The 16909-nt window shown below is 46.5% G+C and overlaps 1 protein-coding gene across 4 annotated transcripts in view; it reads right to left on the bottom strand.

Annotated features, from left to right (window-relative positions):
- Ppcdc (phosphopantothenoylcysteine decarboxylase) overlaps positions 1 to 15566 on the bottom strand; it is a 28626-nt gene extending 13060 nt beyond the window's left edge. For 3 of the 4 annotated variants that reach the window (XM_008836522.2, XM_008836523.2, XM_029565102.1), the window contains exons 1-2: positions 15500 to 15566; positions 8221 to 8423 (exon numbers count right to left, since the gene is read on the bottom strand). In XM_008836522.2, coding sequence (XP_008834744.1) covers positions 8221 to 8355 — 135 coding nt within the window. In that variant the 5' untranslated portion in view covers positions 8356 to 8423; positions 15500 to 15566. Of the gene's footprint in view, positions 1 to 8220; positions 8424 to 12672; positions 12691 to 15499 lie in introns of those variants that run through there. The other variant, XM_029565101.1, reaches the window with a different exon arrangement.
- Between the last annotated feature and the right edge of the window lie 1343 nt (positions 15567 to 16909).

The following is a 16909-nucleotide window of genomic DNA, read 5'->3' as shown; positions in this document are numbered from 1 at the left end:
TATATATATATATATGTTAAATAAAAGAATAAACCTCCAAGCTGGGTGTGGTGGAGCATGCCCATAATCCCAGCTGTGAGGTGGCAGGAGGCTAAGGAGTGCCCTTGGAAATTTAGCAAGACACTGTCTCAAAATAAAACAGAAGAGGGCTGAAGGTATAGCTCAGTGGTAAAGGACAGACAGGAGTTAAGACACGTCAACACACGCCTGGAAAATGAAAGTGGAAGGAAGCATTAGTAGATGAGATTAGAAAAACAAATACCAAAAACCTACAACACAGCTGCGGAAACAAGCCCAGAGAGAAAAGGGCGGGGGCGGGCTCAGGAACTGGAGGTGCTAAGTACCTGTGAGGGCAGGCAGGAAGCAGAGCTGAATGTAGGACCAGTTCACCATCTACTGGACAGCTAAGGCCTCCCAGTCTCTGCTGTGCCCCAGCAGCTACTCTTCTACCTCAGCAGGCATCTGAGTTAACTGGAGGCCAAACCGATCTTGCACTAGAAATCTATCTACAGACTGCCCAGGCACTGGAACACCCTTCTCTGACCAAACCCTAGAACACTGGGTCTACCAGACAAGGACACTGGTGGAGGCTTTTCTGGAAAACCCAAATGAAAAGCAGGGTGTTGTAGGGAAGAAAATTTGGGTGCATTTACTTCTGAGAGCCGCCCCCAGCCCCTCCTGAACAGAATCTCTCATTTCCAGCTGAGTCCCTGTCAATAGAGAGAAGTCTCCAAACAGATTTTCACAAACAAATAGGAACAGCCAAGAAGTATCAACCTGTTGAAGATAACCCTCTAGGTCAGAGAAGAGGATCAAACAAATAAACAGCAAACAGAAACTCAGACAATACAGGGAGAAAACTCAGAGATGAGAGACTGCACCCAAGAAACAAGAACACGGTGGGTTTTTTTTTTTTTTTTCATTAAAGGGATATTCAAGGACCAAAAGAAACTCTGGGAAATTAAATTTACAGTAAACTACCATCTCTTGTCCCCCATTTTATGTTTTTTTTTAAATTTTATTTATTATTTATTATTTTTATACGTATGTGTGTATTGCCCACATATACGTCATCCAATGCCCGCAGAGGACAGAAGAGTCTGTCAGATCCCCTGGGACTGGAGTTACAGACAGTTGTTAGTTGCCATGTGGGTGCTGGGATTTGAACTTGGGTCTTCTGCAAGAACAGCCAGTGTTCTTAACTGCTGAGCCATCTCTCCAGCTCCATGTTTTGTTTTTTTAATTAATTTCCTTACTTTTATTTTATGTGTAAGAGTGTTTTGTCTGCACGTATACAAGTGTACCACATGTGCACAACGCCCATGGAGACCAGAAGGTGGCACTGGATTCCCCTGGAACTGGAGTTATGTACAATTGTGAGCCATTATGTGGGTCCTGAAAACCAAACCCAGGTCCTCTGCAAGAGCAGCAGTGCTCTTGACCACTGAGCCATTTCTCCAGCCCCTAGTTTTGTTGCTGTTGTTACTGAGTTATTCTGAGACAGAGACTCATGTAGCCCAGGCTGGCCTCTCTACATCCCCTTTGATGTCTCAGAGCTTTCATGGTGTTCCCCCATACCCACTGTCTCCTGAGAAGCTCTAACCAGAGGTCTATTAGGCCTCCTACCCTAGGCAACAACTGCTTGACATCTTCCCTCCGAGACTTTGCCCTGCCTCTCAGTCGGCCCGCTCTCTGGCCACCCTCCCAAGCTAATCAGTCACACTGTTAGGGAGCCTCAAGGGACTATGTTACCTAAGGGCTAATGTGAAGAGCATGTGACAGGCAGGTCCTTCCCCAGGCCCTTCTCTGACCCCACCAAAATGGCTGCTAAGAAGAGACAGAGATCTGGACCCCAGTACTGCTAGGCAAGCCCAGGCTAGTTTTTCTGGTTTGAAAGGGATGCCACTTGATCTGACTCATCAGCCCTATGGGTTCTGTTCTTTCATCTTCATTCACTCAGCCAAAAGGTCCTGAGAGCCAAGGGCTAGGAGGCTTTGGGTCTGCAGAGGCTCATGCACCCACCTACATCGAGATACAATAATGCAGACTATTCACTCATTCACTTTATACAGTAAGTGCCAAGGAGTCCTGACAGGGCAGAAAATGCATTAAGGGCAGAACTCCCCTATACTTTCTCTTACACCCTGTGGGTCCTGGTAGGACAGGGCTGAACATTAAAATAGCCACATACACACCCTGCGCCCCACTACCCCCCCGGAGAATTCCTGAAAGGCAACTCTGTGCTTGGTTCCCTACAGAGCCTCCTGAAATTAGGTTTTATAGCCAGTATTTTTAACCTGAACATCTTTGTGTGATATGACTGAGGCCTGGCCAGACATGATTACGTAAGCTATGGGTCCGCAACTGTCTAACATTTGTAGAGACTCCTTCCTGAAACCAGTTCACAAGTCTGGTTTCCTTTTCTCTGCTGAATCTGGAATCTGGGCTCCTAAAGAGTCAGGGAGGGGTAATGGAAACAGAATTTGTGATGATGCCTCCATCTTTATTTTAGACCCCTAGTCTGGTTCAGGTTGGGACAGATTATCAAAGGAAACCGGTACAGAAATACCTCAAAGCCATAGGGTGAAACAAATCCCATGGCCAGCGCCTCCTCCTCTATCCCTACTAGAGCCAGAAGCCAGTAGTAGCACCATTCCTAGTTATGACAACCAAAACCTGTCTCCAGAAATCCTTCAATGTCCCCTAGAGACACCACTGCCTTAGTGGAGAACCACTGCCCTAAGGCACTATGCAGTAAGAGCATTTGGCAATGATGGAAAAATGGCCTACCCATGCTGTCCACTGTGGCCACCTCTAGTCATAGGTGGCCACTGAATATTTGAGGGGTGGTGAGTAGACTGAAAAACTAAAGTTCTGACTTCACTTGATTCTGACTAATTTATATTTAAATGTGGAGACAGTTACCATATGGACAGTACAGCTATGGTATACACAATAAAGAGGAGCCCTGGGTAGAACCCACAGCTGAGTGGGCAGAGATGAGTGGGTATTCCTAGTACTGCATGTGATATTCCCCACAGGAGAAGAGAGGATTTTAAAGGGGAAATACCTGCCATGGACTTATGATTTGATAAGGCCCAGGGCCTTGGTGTCAGGCCTCTTGGCTAGCATTCAGAGCAAAGGACTCTGACATTTAATCAATCAATGTTAACAGTGGTATGTTCCAGATTCTAGTAGTCAGCCAAGAAGCTGACACTAACTAACCTGGGGAAGAGAATGGTAGGTATCCTCTTGAGGGGAAAAAAACATCAACACATGGGCATGGGGAGCTCTGGAGAAGGTTGCCTCATTCACAAAACCCTGAGTGAGCACACTAATCTCTCATAAGGATGCCTGACTCAGCATGTATTTACTAAGCTTACCACAGGCCACAGGGGCCAGAGTCAGTAAGACAGGGGCTCTGCCCTCAGTCAGAACTCAGTCAAGTAGGGAGATGGGGGCATGTGTGACCCTGACTATTTAAAAAAAAAAAAAACATAATCCCAGCACTTGGGAGGCAGAAGCAGGCAGATCTCTGAGTTCAAGGCCAGCCTGGTCTACATAGTGAGTTCCAGTACAGCTGAGGCTACAGGGAGACCCTGTCTCAAAAACACAGACACAACAAAAGAAAAAAAAAAAAAAAAAAAAAAAAAAAAAAAAAAAAAAAAGACAAATGGAGGCTAGTCTACAATTTCCTGGAGATTCTCAGTGTTGTAAACTGGGGCAGAGAATATCCATGTTCGCAATCTAAGCTCCCCAAATTCACTCATTAACAGAAGTCAGCAAACTAGCCCCAAGCCCAGTTCTATACCACCTTACTCTGAGAAGTCTTGGGCAAGGTAAGTTCCTTTTCTTTCTGCCTCTGGTTCCTTTCTAATACGCTTTTTAGGAGTGTTGTCAGCTCACTGGGCCAGCCCAGTACTTTTGTAACCCTTCTCCTACAAATGGAACCAGTCTGTGGAAAAGAATGTTCTTGGATAATAGGGGACCCCAGGGTACAGGAGCCTCTGCCTGGCCCAGGGACGGTTGTGTCTGACCTGTGGTCCATAGAGCCTACTCCCTAGAATTACAGGTGACAAGTCTGCAGGGTAGAGAAAGGGGCCAGCCAGGCCAGCAGAGACACAAATACAGGTCTTAAGAGTTTCCATGGCTACCACCTACAAAGAAAGGAAAAAAGCCCATGCCAAGCCTGGTTTCCCCTATTCCCCTTTCCTCTGTGAACACTTAAAAAAAAAAAAAAGCTAAGCCTCATAATACAGGCCTGTAATTCCAAAGCTCAAGAGGCTGAGGGAGAGAGACCTCAAATTCAATGCCAGTCTGGGCCACATAGCAAGTTTCAGACCTAGTTAACACAGGGAGATTCTGCCTCTAAACAAATAAACAAATAGGCCAGTGAGATGGCTCAGAAGGCAAAAGCATTTGCAGCCAAGCCTAACAACCTGTTTCCCACATGGTGGAAGGAGAAAACCAACTCCTAAAGGGTTCAGACCAGACTACTGACCAGGGAGCAAAAATGGATCTGACAGCCCAGATGTAACTGCTGCCCACATACATAACAATTATGGAGCTGCAAAACTTTCTCCTAGGCAACCTTCTTAGTCCCTTTTGCTTTGACACCTAGAATCTTCTAACACCAGTGATGAATAGGTCACTTGTATACCTGCCTACTCTTCACCGCCCAGATAAGAAAACTACAGCTAAAAAAAGAAACAAACAAAAATGGAAATAAACAGGCCGAGCCCCAGTGTCAGGAATCCTCTGTCTTGTTCCTATTTATTTATTTATTTATTTTGAGACAGTCTCACAAGGCCAGAGCAGACTTCAAACTTGCTATGCAGCTGAGCATCCCTTGAACTGCTGCTGCTGCCTCCCCCTCCCCAGTGTCACGAATAGAGGCTTGCAACACCATGCTTGGTTTTATGTTGTGATGGAGATCACCATTCCCAGGGCTTTGTGAATCTAGACAAGCAGTTTATCAGCTGAGCTACATTCCTAGCACCCCCTCTTTTAATTAATTAATTTATTTATTTATTTATTATTTTTCTCATGTGGCTGAGGCTCACCTTTAACCCTTGAACCTCCTGCCACCACCTTCCCAGTGCTGAGATTACAAGTGTGTGCCACCAAAGCTGGCTCACTGCCTCTCCTGAGGTAAAAGCTGTTCCCACCGCCTCCCTCCTCTTACTCCTTTGCCTCACAAAAAGACTCCCGGACTTCTTTGCCACTGACTTCTCTCCAGCTGCTTGTGTATGTGGCCAGCAGCTAAACCCACCACTCACCATAGGCCCTCACATCTCTCTGATCTGCCTGTGGGGTGAGAACACAGCCTCTCACAGGTCAGTGGCTCTCCCAGGATACCTGTACATGGTGGCACATCAGGAGAGGTGTGTGCATGATGGCCCAGCTCTCTGCATCCCATACCCAGCTACTTACTGGCCGTTCATAAGCTGGGTGTCCTGAAGAGAACTGAGGAACGTTTTGTCCATCTGAACACTCAAAGCCAGGTCTGGTGGCACACAACTTTAAGCCTGGCAGAGGCAGGTGGATCTCAGCCAGTTCAGGGCCAACCCATTCTACACAGCAAGTTCCAGGTCAGCTAGGGCTACATAGCAAGACCCCGTCTCAAAACAAAACAAAGCAAAACAAAAACCCAAAACAAACAAATAAAAAACATGAGCACTCAACCCAGCAAGCAAAGAGCTGAAAGTGACTGCTCCAAAGGACTAAGGCTACTCCATAAACAGGCAGTGGGGAGCTCAGGACCCCAGGGAAGGGACTGGAGAGAGGAGTGCTGGGGTAGGGAGTACCACTTCTGGCCACCAGATGCAAACCCCTGGTTACCAACCTCACAGAACCCCACAGAGCAAAGCTAGGCTTGGCAAGCTGTCTACTTATAGGATGAGGATGTAGACTCCAGTTCCAAGGGCTTTTCCCATGTGGGTATCTCACCAACCTCAATACCTCACACCATGTGGTGGCCCAAGGTAACACAGAGTCAAGGGGGTGGGAGGTGGTTAGGAAATACATAGTTAAGTAGTTAAATACTTCCACATGCCAGTCTGTGCCTAGTTGCTGTGAAAAGGTGTCACCTGTGTTATCCCCTCCCCCTCCATTCCTAGAGGATGGGTAGAAGATATCATCCCTATTTTAAAAACGAGAAAGGCAGGCTCTCTGAGGCAAGTCTAGGGAGGCCTCACTTCCTTGTTAAGCGCCCTCTAGCTGCCTCACTTGGGCTTTAACCCCAGCCAGAAAGAGCCGCCAAGGCCTGTTCCAGACTAGGTCTGTCTTCCCAGGGGCCCACGTTAAAGGCTTGGAGTGGGTGGAGCACCTCCCTGCTCCAAGCAGACCTTTCCTTACACCCCCACACATGCTGAATGCGTGGGCTGGAAGGAAGTGGTGGGGTTGCCGTTGCCTTGCACTCTGAGGCTGCCCATCTGTTTCCTGGGATAGAACTCCCCACCCCCTACCCGCCCATCCGGAAACGCACTTGCTCTGGGGCTATGGGAAAAGGAGCTGCTGGATTCCCTCTCTCCCCAGGGGGTGGGGCTGGGTTACTGAGGCGGCAACCCTTTCAGGGCCCCCTGCCCTCCAGACCCTAGCTGGTCACCTCCTACCTGCAACTCTGAGCACATGAGGGGGTGACTGGTTCCAGACAACACTGCCCCAAAAGTGCACCACCACTCAGTCTCAGAGCAGTCTTGGGATTCTCCTTTCTCCTGGCTCTGGCATGGCTGGCATTCCAGGCTGGCAACTTCATTGCTTGTTCTAACTGGGGTGGGGGTGGGGGGGGTGTTAGCGTGAGGCAGTAACTTTCTGAATAGAAGAAATTGGTAGAAAGTAGACGAAACAAGCCTTTTCTGCCCCTGCTGGCAGGCCCCACATAGTCATCTGTGAGAGAACACTGCCCTCTGTAGGGCATATAAGGTACAACCACCTTAGGCGGCCCCACAGCAGTCAGGCACAAGCAAAGAAAATGTACAGCTTGAACCTGGGGCTAAACTAGTGTTGCATAACACAACGGGCAGGCAGTGTCCAAAACAACCCATGATTCTAGCCAAATGAGTTTAGGCCATGATTCTATGTCAAATGAGTTTAAAAGTATAAAAATCCACCCAGGCTGAGGCAGGCAGTAAAATATGTGACTGAAGGTTCGGGCAGAAGGGCAGTTACAGGCAGGGGTCAGCCCAAGGCAATGGCCACTGGGTGGAACACGGAAGCAACATGACACGAAAGGGACATACAGAAAACTCTGGAGGCCAGACAAGGAAGTGGAGCATCAACCTGTTGGAGTTCACAAAGTTTGTCTTCAGCTTTCTACCCCTGAATCCCAATATATAAAACCAAAGTTGAGGTGGCCTGACCAAGAACAGAGGGCAAAATTCCCCTACCCCAACAGGGTAGTGGCTACAGGAGAGACTCTGGGAGCTGAGTCTGAGACAAAAACTGAGGGCTGGAGAGATGGCTCAGCAGTTAAGAGCACTGGCTACTCTTGCAGAGGAACTGGGTTCAATACCCAGCACCCACATGGGGGCTAACAACCATCCATAACTCCAGTTCCAAGGGATCTGATGCCCTCTTCTGGCCTCTGTAGGCACTGCATAACATGGGTGCACTTACATACATGCAAAACACGCATACACATAAAATTAATGAATTAAAAACAAAACTGTGGGCAATGGACAGCCCCTGAGGTCTCAGTGCATTTGACTAACAGGACAAGCAAGGCTTTTAAAAGGGAGGGCAGAGCCACAGTGTTCAGGAAGGAATAAAAGCAGTAGTAGAGCCGCATAGGGTGCAAGGGAAGCTGAGACCTTCCTCTCCCCTCCAGCCCACTCTCCTCCCACAGGACCTTAGGGACTCGCAGGTCAGTGTATGGGAATCAAACCCTCTATTCATGGTGCCCTTTCCCCATCTTCCCTCATGCCCTATCCACAACAACTAATCTAATGTTGCTTCTGTTTACACTGTGTGTGCAATGATCTGTCTCCTGTCTGCCCTGTCTACAGGCACATATAGGGACTTCCATACAATCAAGGCAGAGGCAGGTGGATATCTGCCAGCCTGGTACATATAGTGACCTCCAGGCAGGTTACAAACAACAAAACAAACAAACAAACAAAGATTAAGGAAGAGAACATCTCAATTACTGCATGAATGGGTTGGCCCCAGCAAGGTGACTAGTGCTACAAGCCACCATGCTTATCTCTAGAGAATACTCACCCCAGGAATCTCCAAAAGCTTTGATACCAGAAGAGGCAACTTCAGGGCAGCAACACTTCCAGTGACACCCACAAGAACGTGGAACTTTCTCTCCACTGAGGGTACGGTAGCTGGACAGAGCACACTTGGTTCCATGTGGGGTCTGGTGGCTTCTGGGAGCCTACAAAAGCTGGATTCCAAAAAGCTCTGCCAAGATTTAGAATCTAAAACAGAATAAAAGACATACGTTTCATTTATACATTCATACAGCAAACATCATATGGTCATCTAGATGCCAGGGTTGTTGTGGGTGTCAACAGTCCCTGCTCTAGGAGGACATGGTGTGTGATGATCGAGTCAGACCTCTCCACACAGGCAACTACACTGTAATGTGCTCAGTGCTGTAAGGGCTATTCCTGGGATGTGGCTGCTTAGTGACTGCCTCAGGAACTGCTCACACAAAGATCACATTCAGACAGAGTTCTGAGGAATGAGCACTTTTACCACAGACAAGAAGAAATGACTTCAAAAGGAAGTTACTACTCAGTGAAGAGGTCTGAAGAGGGATGGCAGGTATGGGGAACAGGATGCAGGTTAGGAATGAAGCTGAAGAGTCATGAGGTTAGGAAGGGTAGGGCAGGCTGTACAAGCAGACCATGGCCAGAATGTCAAGGGTGGCAAGAACCGGGTTCTTTGATTTGAGAGATGGTACTGGGGCTAAGAATGTGTGGAGGGGGCCATGAGATGGAGACTGAGAGTAAGAGGCGTTACTGCAATGGGCTGGCTAGCAGAGGAAATGGCAGGAGATGGGGTTCAAAGATGCTGCTGAGGTGGGACCATGGGCAAGAAGTGTGCTTCTAGAGCCAAGATTTGCCTCTGTGGCTGTTCCCATCTCTGTGGATCAGGGTGAGCACTAAACTACAAATCAAATTTGAACAAACACAAAGTGGAGGTAGGCCAACCCATGAGACCTGCAGGTTAGTTTCTTCCTCTGGCTCTCAGATGTTGCCAGAGGTGAGTGTACGTGATGATATGGCTGATGGACGCAGCAAAACCTATACTCTAGCAGCTGGACCAGTACACCCCACTCCATCACCCACACTCAACCCTCAGCAGAAAACTGTGGAATATCTAACTGCTGTCTTTAGGGACTCTGGATGAGTTTGAAATGGTCCTTCTCTAGGATGAACCTTTTCAATGATTGACTTGGTTTATCAGTTTCCCTTGTCCCCACCCCCCCCACAACCAGCAAGCTTCCTGCATGTGACAAGATAGCTACCAACCACTAGTCCACTCACTATCACAGTCCTGAGTATCTGCCCTATGAATCATGGTACAGATAACCTGTCCTGTGAATCATGAGCCTGGGCCCTGTCCACGGTTGCACTCCTGACCTTGGGCAGGGTCATTCTCTCCCTAAATCTCTATACATGTTCAAAATGCAGGAGTAGGAGTGGGTGATTTCTGAAGCTCCTTCCAGTACAAACCCAAGTCAATGCTCAAAAGATGATGGCAAGGGGCTCAAGACAGAAAGTCCTAGAAGATGCACTCTAAAAAGGCAAGCTCAGCAATGGAAGGAAATCCCAGCAGACCTCAAGGAAGAAGGGCTGGAGAGTGGTCTCAGCTACCTCCATGCTGGGTACCCACAGAAGCCTCTCTGCCTGGCATTTGCCTTCAGCAATTAGGCATACACCCATGTGAGCTGAGGTCATGCTTGGCTACCCTTCTCAGAGGGATTACGCATAGGCTGGTTCTACTAAAGTTCTACTTGCTGACACTTTCGATCTCTGTTGTCATTCAAAGCCTCAACCAGGACTAGCCTTGCCCAGAGTTAGAGCAGTAAGCCCACCCCCAGGGTCTGGGAAGCCCTGTTAGCAACTGGCAAGGTCCATGGGACCTGTCGGAAAGTGACAGAAGCACGTTTGTTTGGTTGTTAGTTTGGTTTTTATGTTTGTTTTTGTCTGAGACAGGTCTCCCTGTAGCCCAAGCTAGCTTAGAACCTGCTAAGGAGACTAGGCTGGCCTCGATCTCACAGAGATCTGCCTGCCTCTGCCTCTTGATTGCTGGGACTAAAGGCTGCACCACCATGCCCAGCATATCTGAGTGTTTTGTTGTTGTTTTGTGGTATCTGTTGTGTTCTTGGACTTCAAGTTTTACTTCTAACACTACTCTTGTAGTCAAGAAGTCTAGTATGGAGGCAATCTTCTGGCTGGGACTAAAGTCATGTGCCACCACGCCCCACTGAGAAGCACATTCTTTTTTTTTTTAATTGTCTAATTTTTTTTTTTTTTTTTTGTCTTTTCGTTGGTTGTTAACAGGGTCTCTCTAGTCATAGCCAACCTGGAAGTCACAATGTGAATTGAACCAGGGTAGCCTCGATCTCACAGAGATACACCTGCCTCTGCCTCCCGAGGGCTGAGATTAAAGGTGCATGCTACCACGCCCAGCTAAGCACATTCTTTTTAAGATTTATTTTCTTTTTGATTATGTGCATGTATACTTGAGGCAGGTGCCCACAGAGGCCAGAGTCATTCAAACTCCCCAGAACAGGAGTTACAGGCAGTTGTGAGATGCCAGGCATGGGTGCTAGGAACCCAACTGAGGTCCTCTGCAATAGCAGTGCTTGCTCTTAGTTGCTGAGCTTGAGAGGCACACTCTTGATCCCCCATGGGAAACAGCTGCCAGATCTCAAAGCTTGACCCTCTCCTACTTGACCCCAATGGTGCTAAGAGAGATTCCTGCAAAACCACCTCAATTTCATCTCTAGAGTTCCTGAACCTCCTCAAGAAGGTAACATTCCTGGGGCTCATGTTACAGAAAGCAATCAGTTAAAAGCAGATTTCAACCACTCCCCACAGCGAGTTCCATGGCCTAAGATACACTACTTGGCCTGCTGAGCAAGCTTTGCTCAGGACCAAAACCATCTTTTTAGAAAAAGTATGAGTTTGAGAATGTGATTGTGTGCATGTGTTTGTGTGTGTGTGTGTGTGTGTGTGTGTGTGTGTTTTATATCTGAAGAACAAAAACTGGATTATTTAACCAGCATTTAGAGGCAAGGTCAAATGTGTTCAACCTGAGAGTCCAAGGGAAGGTGATAGCTGGCCAGTTTGTTTGCTCTCAAAGATCAAATTCTAAGTCAATGAAATCTGTGTCTCCACCCAGTTCCTATTAAAGCCTTTTTAAAATTTATTTATGTGTATATTTATTGACTGACAGTCAGGGGAGCTATAGGCAGCACCCCACTTCCCTGGTTTCTACCACTCACAGGAACTGAGCAGCAGCAAAGAGTTGACAGGCAGGTAGGCAGTAACTGAAAGGCTGTGATGACTGAGCTGTGTGACCCTGGGCACCATGCCATGCAGGTAGGCTACAGCCAGGAAACAACTTTCTCTGTCCTTCAGAACAACAGAGGAAGACTCTTCACATACATAATAAACAGAACTGCCAAAACATAATAAAAAGAAAAAAAGGGGGCTGGAGAGATGGCTGAGCGGTTAAGAACACTGGTTGTTCTTGCAGAAGACCTGGGTTCGAATCCCAGCACCCACATGGCAGCCAACAACTGTCTGTAACTCCAGTCCCAGGGGATCCAATAGCCTCTTCTGACTTCCATGGGCATTGCATGACATGGGTGCGCTTACCTACATGCAGACAATACACGCATACACATAAAAATAAATTTTAAAACATTTTTAAGTTAAAAAAAAAAAGAGAGAGAGAAAAGCCCTTGCCATACTTAGAAGTGGTTCTTCTATGTGTTTCTTCCTAATTGCTTAATGGTAGTTCTTCTCATGCTTTGCGTTAAAAAATTTCCAGCACATTTCCTTTGGTATTGAAAGGCAGTTACCACCCCTTACCACCCTAACCACAGCTCACTGCTTAGAGGAGCAGACAGAGATAAGACCATGCATCACGTTCATCCAGAAGCGTCCAGAAGCTTCCAGAGCTGAAAATTATAACTTCCAATTCTCTCCTGCCCCTATAGACCCTCCCAAGAAAAAAAAGAGAGAGAGAAAAAGCTTAGTTTATCATGTAGTTCAATGTTTCTTTTAAACTTCTACAGTCAAGCCTGAGTGACACTTGGCCATTCTCGGACGAAAGATACATTTTGCTTTGTACCCTCATAGGTTGAGGTATAAGGAAGATGCCATATTACCAATGTGACAGTGATAGCTAAATAGCTCTAGAGCAGTCTTTATTCTAAGCTACATACATGAAATATTTCTTTCCTATTTTGATTTGACCTGTATTATAACCACAAAATGTAAATCTGCTATTCTATGTGTACTATAAGAAACAGAACTTACAGCCAGGCATGGTGGCGCACGCCTGTAGTCCCAGCACTTGGGAGGCAGAGGCAGGTGGATCTCTGAGTTCAAGGCCAACCTGGTCTACATAGTGAGTTCCAGGCTAGCTGGTGCTACAGGGAGACCCTGTCTCAAAAAGAAAAAAAGAAAAAGAAATAGAACTTACAAGAGAGACAGAAGTTCTCAGTGGGGGATGTCTATGCCTCTTCTCTCATTTTATCATGGGTAAAGTTTAACTACAGGTTTCTGGATATCTGCCAGTAACAATACGGGTAAGAATGCAGCCAGGAAAGAATCCAGCTAAAAGAAGGAAGCAAGGGTAATCAAGGCCAGGCAGGATATAAGCTCAGCCCAATACAGGAAGGATCAGAGATTGGCCCTGATGAAAAGGACTGAATGGGAAGTCAAAAGGGAAGAGCTTAAAACCAAGGAGTGTGAAAACCAGGAAGTTATAAACCTATAAACCATACAGTAGTTAGATAAGGGCTTAATTAATAACTATCTTTGTGTTAAAAACAGCTTAAACTGTAGACATTAAGTCTGACCTTCTAACCTGCATCCTGACTCACCAAAAGAGAAAATACTCCTAGTCAAACTGCCCTAGTTGTGGTTTGGTTGTTTTTTTGTGTTTTTTTTGTTTTGTTTTTGGTCTTTTTGAGACAGGGTTTCCCTGTAGCCCAGCTGGCCTGGCACTCACTATGTAGGCCAAGCTGGCCTTGAATTCAGAGATCCACCTGCCTCTGCCTCCCAAGTGCTGGGATTAAAGGTGAGTGCCACCACACCCAGCAAACTGCCCTAGTTTTTTGTTTTTTTTTTTTTTTTAACTATACAAAAAACAACTACATAATCTTGTACCATGTCCCAAGATTTACTCTAATGCCCACAAGAAGCGCCCATAGAGAAGCCTGCTGCTTCTTGAGTGTATTTTCAATCTATAATAAAACTTCTGCCCAGTTCCTTTACCTATTTTTAAATTGTTTCTATGATAATAAGAACCTGCAAATACTGGGTCTCTATCTGGTCTGTTTGCCTCTGAGACCTCCCCAGCCCTCACCACCAGCAACAGTAAGGCAGAACAAAACCAGAGAAGTGGGTGATATGCAGACAAGGATCCAGGAACCATGAGGTGTGAAGGGGCCCGCTGTGGTGGCACACACCTTTAATCCCGGCACTTGGGAGGCAGAGGCAGGCAGAGTTTGTGGCAAACCTGGTCTACACAGCAAGTTCCAGGCCAGCAAGTGCTACACAGTGAGACCCTGTCTCAAAAAAAAAACAAACCAAAATCAAACAAAAAGCCTGAATCCTTCAGCCCCACATCCATGCTTTCCCTACTGGCCCCACCTCCTACCAATCCTCTGCTCTCCTGTACACAGCTAGCATCTATAAAACCAATTTGTAGTTTTCCAAAGTATCACCCTGTACCAAAATCTGAAGCTACAAGGCATCCCATGCCACAGGGCACTTGAACCCCTTTCTCTGTGGTAGGGAATGCAAAGAACCATAGGTGCAAAGGCCTGACATTCTGCCAACATACTTCTTTCACACCAGACCTGGGCACGCTGGTCTCTGAAGCTCCTGGAATCTCATTTGGACACCTCTTATCAAGGGCACATATTAAAGACATACTTCTCATAACCCAAGAAGCAGTGGTGAAAACGACTGCTGCCTCCCAGCCGCTGGTAAGAAATGGGAAACCCCAGCCTAAGAATCTCTTCTGCCCACTATCCAGCACCGGCTCCCGGCCCTCTAAGTTTTAAATGCCACGCTGCACATTTAGGGATAAATCTGCTCAACACCTCCAGGGCTTTTCTTTTTCTAGTTTGGGGCAAGCAAGACGGTTCAGAGGGTAAAAGGTGCTTGCTGCCAAGCCTGACAAACTTGGTTCGATCCCCGGGATCCACATAGTGGAAGGAAAAAAACCGACGCCAGCAAGTTGTCCTGACTTCCACAAGTACTGTAGTAGGTCTACACTTCCTCCCACCCCCAATAAATAAATGCAGTATATTAAAAAAAAGTCAGTGAAATAAAATACTTTTCACTTTGGGAAAGCCCTAAAGGACCCCCTTTATTGGAGGCAGCCTTATGTTGCCTTTTTAAAAACATGTATTATTCTTATTTTGCACGTATGAATGTTGCCTGTATGTATGTAAATGCACCCATGTCATGGAATAACCACAGAGGTCAGAGGAGAGCATCGGATTCCCCTGGAACTGGAGTTACAAACGGGTTGTTAGCTGCCACGTGGGTGCTGGGAATTGAACCCAGATCCTCTGCAAGAGCAGTCAGTGCTGTTAACCGCTGAGCCATCTCTCCAACCCCATGTTGCTTTAAAAAAATTTTTAGCCGGGCAGTAGTGGCATACACCTGTAGCCCCAGCACTCAGGAGGTAGAGGCAGGCGGATCTCTGTGAATTGAAGGCCAGCCTGGTCTACATAGTGAGTTCTAGGCCAGATGGAGCTGCAAGGAGACCCTGTTTCAAAAAGCCCCCCCAATTTTTTTAGTTATTATTTTTTTTTTATGTGTATGTTGCCTACATGTAGGTAGGTGCACCACTGTCGTGCAGTGCCTGGGGAGGTCAGAAGAGGGTGTTGGAGCCCCTAGAACTGGAATTACACACCCCTATCAACTGCCATGTGAGTACTGGGACTCGAACTCGGATCTTCTGCGAGAGCAGCCAATGCTCTTAAACGCTAAGCCATCTCTCCCGACCCTTATGTTGCTGTTTTTAAGGGTATGTTTAAGCGTGGGACACTTGACAAGGTCGCCTTTTAAACTAGACCCAGAACCACTCTACACCACACAGGGGTAGAGCAGCATGAAGTCAGCATGAGCAAGTACAGGTGCAGATGCAATGGGGGTCACACACATCAAGGGCTGCACAGCACACAGGTAACACATGGACCGCTCCGACCCACAATACCCAGAGCAGCTTCTCCCGCTTCCCCACCCAGCAGAACTCCGGACCCAGATTCCCAACCCCTAGTAAAGCTCACCAGCGCCAGGCTGCCCCCAAGTATCGCGGTATCTCCGCTCCCTCCTCTCTGATAGGCAAAGGAACGCGAAAACAGCAGGAAGACTACATAATCGCGCAGCCTTCTGGGAGTCGTAGTCCTATTCTCTGTCTTCCGGGCGTTGTAATCACTGAGGACTCCTGGCGCAAACCCAATGCTTTGTATGTCTGAATTCACCAAGACTGGCTTAATGGTGTGATTCCCTTCGATCCCGTGTTTCATTCAGACTCAGGCTTACTACTACTTACCACACCTGTTCTAAGATGCATAAGATGCAGAAATAAATGGGAAGAGGCTCTACTCTTTTTTAAAAAATCTATTTATTTATATTTTATGTGTATGAGTATTTTTGCCTGAATGCACGTAAGTGCACCCATGTCCTGCAATGTCCACGAATGCCAAAAGAAGGCGTCAGGTCCCTGGAACTGGAGTTAAAGATGGTTGTAAGCCATTGTAAGCTGGCAACCCAATCCCAGTCCCCTGCAAGAGCAGCCAGTGTTCTTTTTTTTTTTAAATAAATAATTTATTGAGAATTTCACACATGCATATAAGGTGTTTTGATCAAATCCATGCCAACTCCCTCCCCTCCAACTCCTCCCATATCTCCCCATCACTTTTTTTCTGATAACTTCATGTTCTCTTTCTTCTTGTTTAATTTTTTTTTTAATGGGGCTTTAGGCTACTCTAACATTCCCCCTTCTGAAGAGGGAACCCTAAAATCTTTCAGGGATTAGATAAGAGCTCCCACATACTTTTGACATTTTTGGCCTTTGGAACAGTTTGTTGCTAAGAGGCCCATGGACATTTTGACTTTTAGCCAAGAAACTGGCTACTTTCCTTTGGCGTTGTTTTACACTAACTGCCTAGCCAATTCCTGCCTCCTATTCTTATCACACCATCCTCTGAAGAGGTTACCCAAATTGCCAATAGAAAAAAGGGAGGTGGACTTCTCTGGCTTCTCCCATGCTGAACAGTGATACAGGATGAGACAATCAGCAGAGATCTGCCTGCCTCTGCCTCCCGAGTGCTGGGATTAAAGACATGCGTGACCACGTCTGGCTCAGAAAAATTCATTTTTAATGAAATTAACATTAAGATGTTTGCACATGCGTTTCTAATCTCTATATATCTGATGATTACTAGTCACGGTCAGTTACTTTCTGAGCTCCTTGGCATCTGAGCATGGATATAAAGTTATCAGGTACATTTCAGTGGTAATGTTCTTCACATCTACTAATTATTAAGGAGCAAATTGTTATGCTTTGAAGAATTTTTTTTATTTTTTAAAAATTTAATAACTACACTACTAGAAGAAGCATTTCATTACAGATTTAACATATTCAGCAACAGACTCCAGAGCAAGGATACATCTCTTTCAAAAGTGGCTGTAAA

The sequence above is a fragment of the Nannospalax galili genome, unplaced genomic scaffold, assembly GCF_000622305.1.
Source record: "Nannospalax galili isolate Female #2095 unplaced genomic scaffold, S.galili_v1.0 scaffold54, whole genome shotgun sequence".
NCBI classification, from domain to species: Eukaryota; Metazoa; Chordata; class Mammalia; order Rodentia; family Spalacidae; genus Nannospalax; species Nannospalax galili.
The sequence above is the reverse complement of the archived record's forward strand: the minus strand, read 5'-3'. Positions and strand labels throughout refer to the sequence as shown.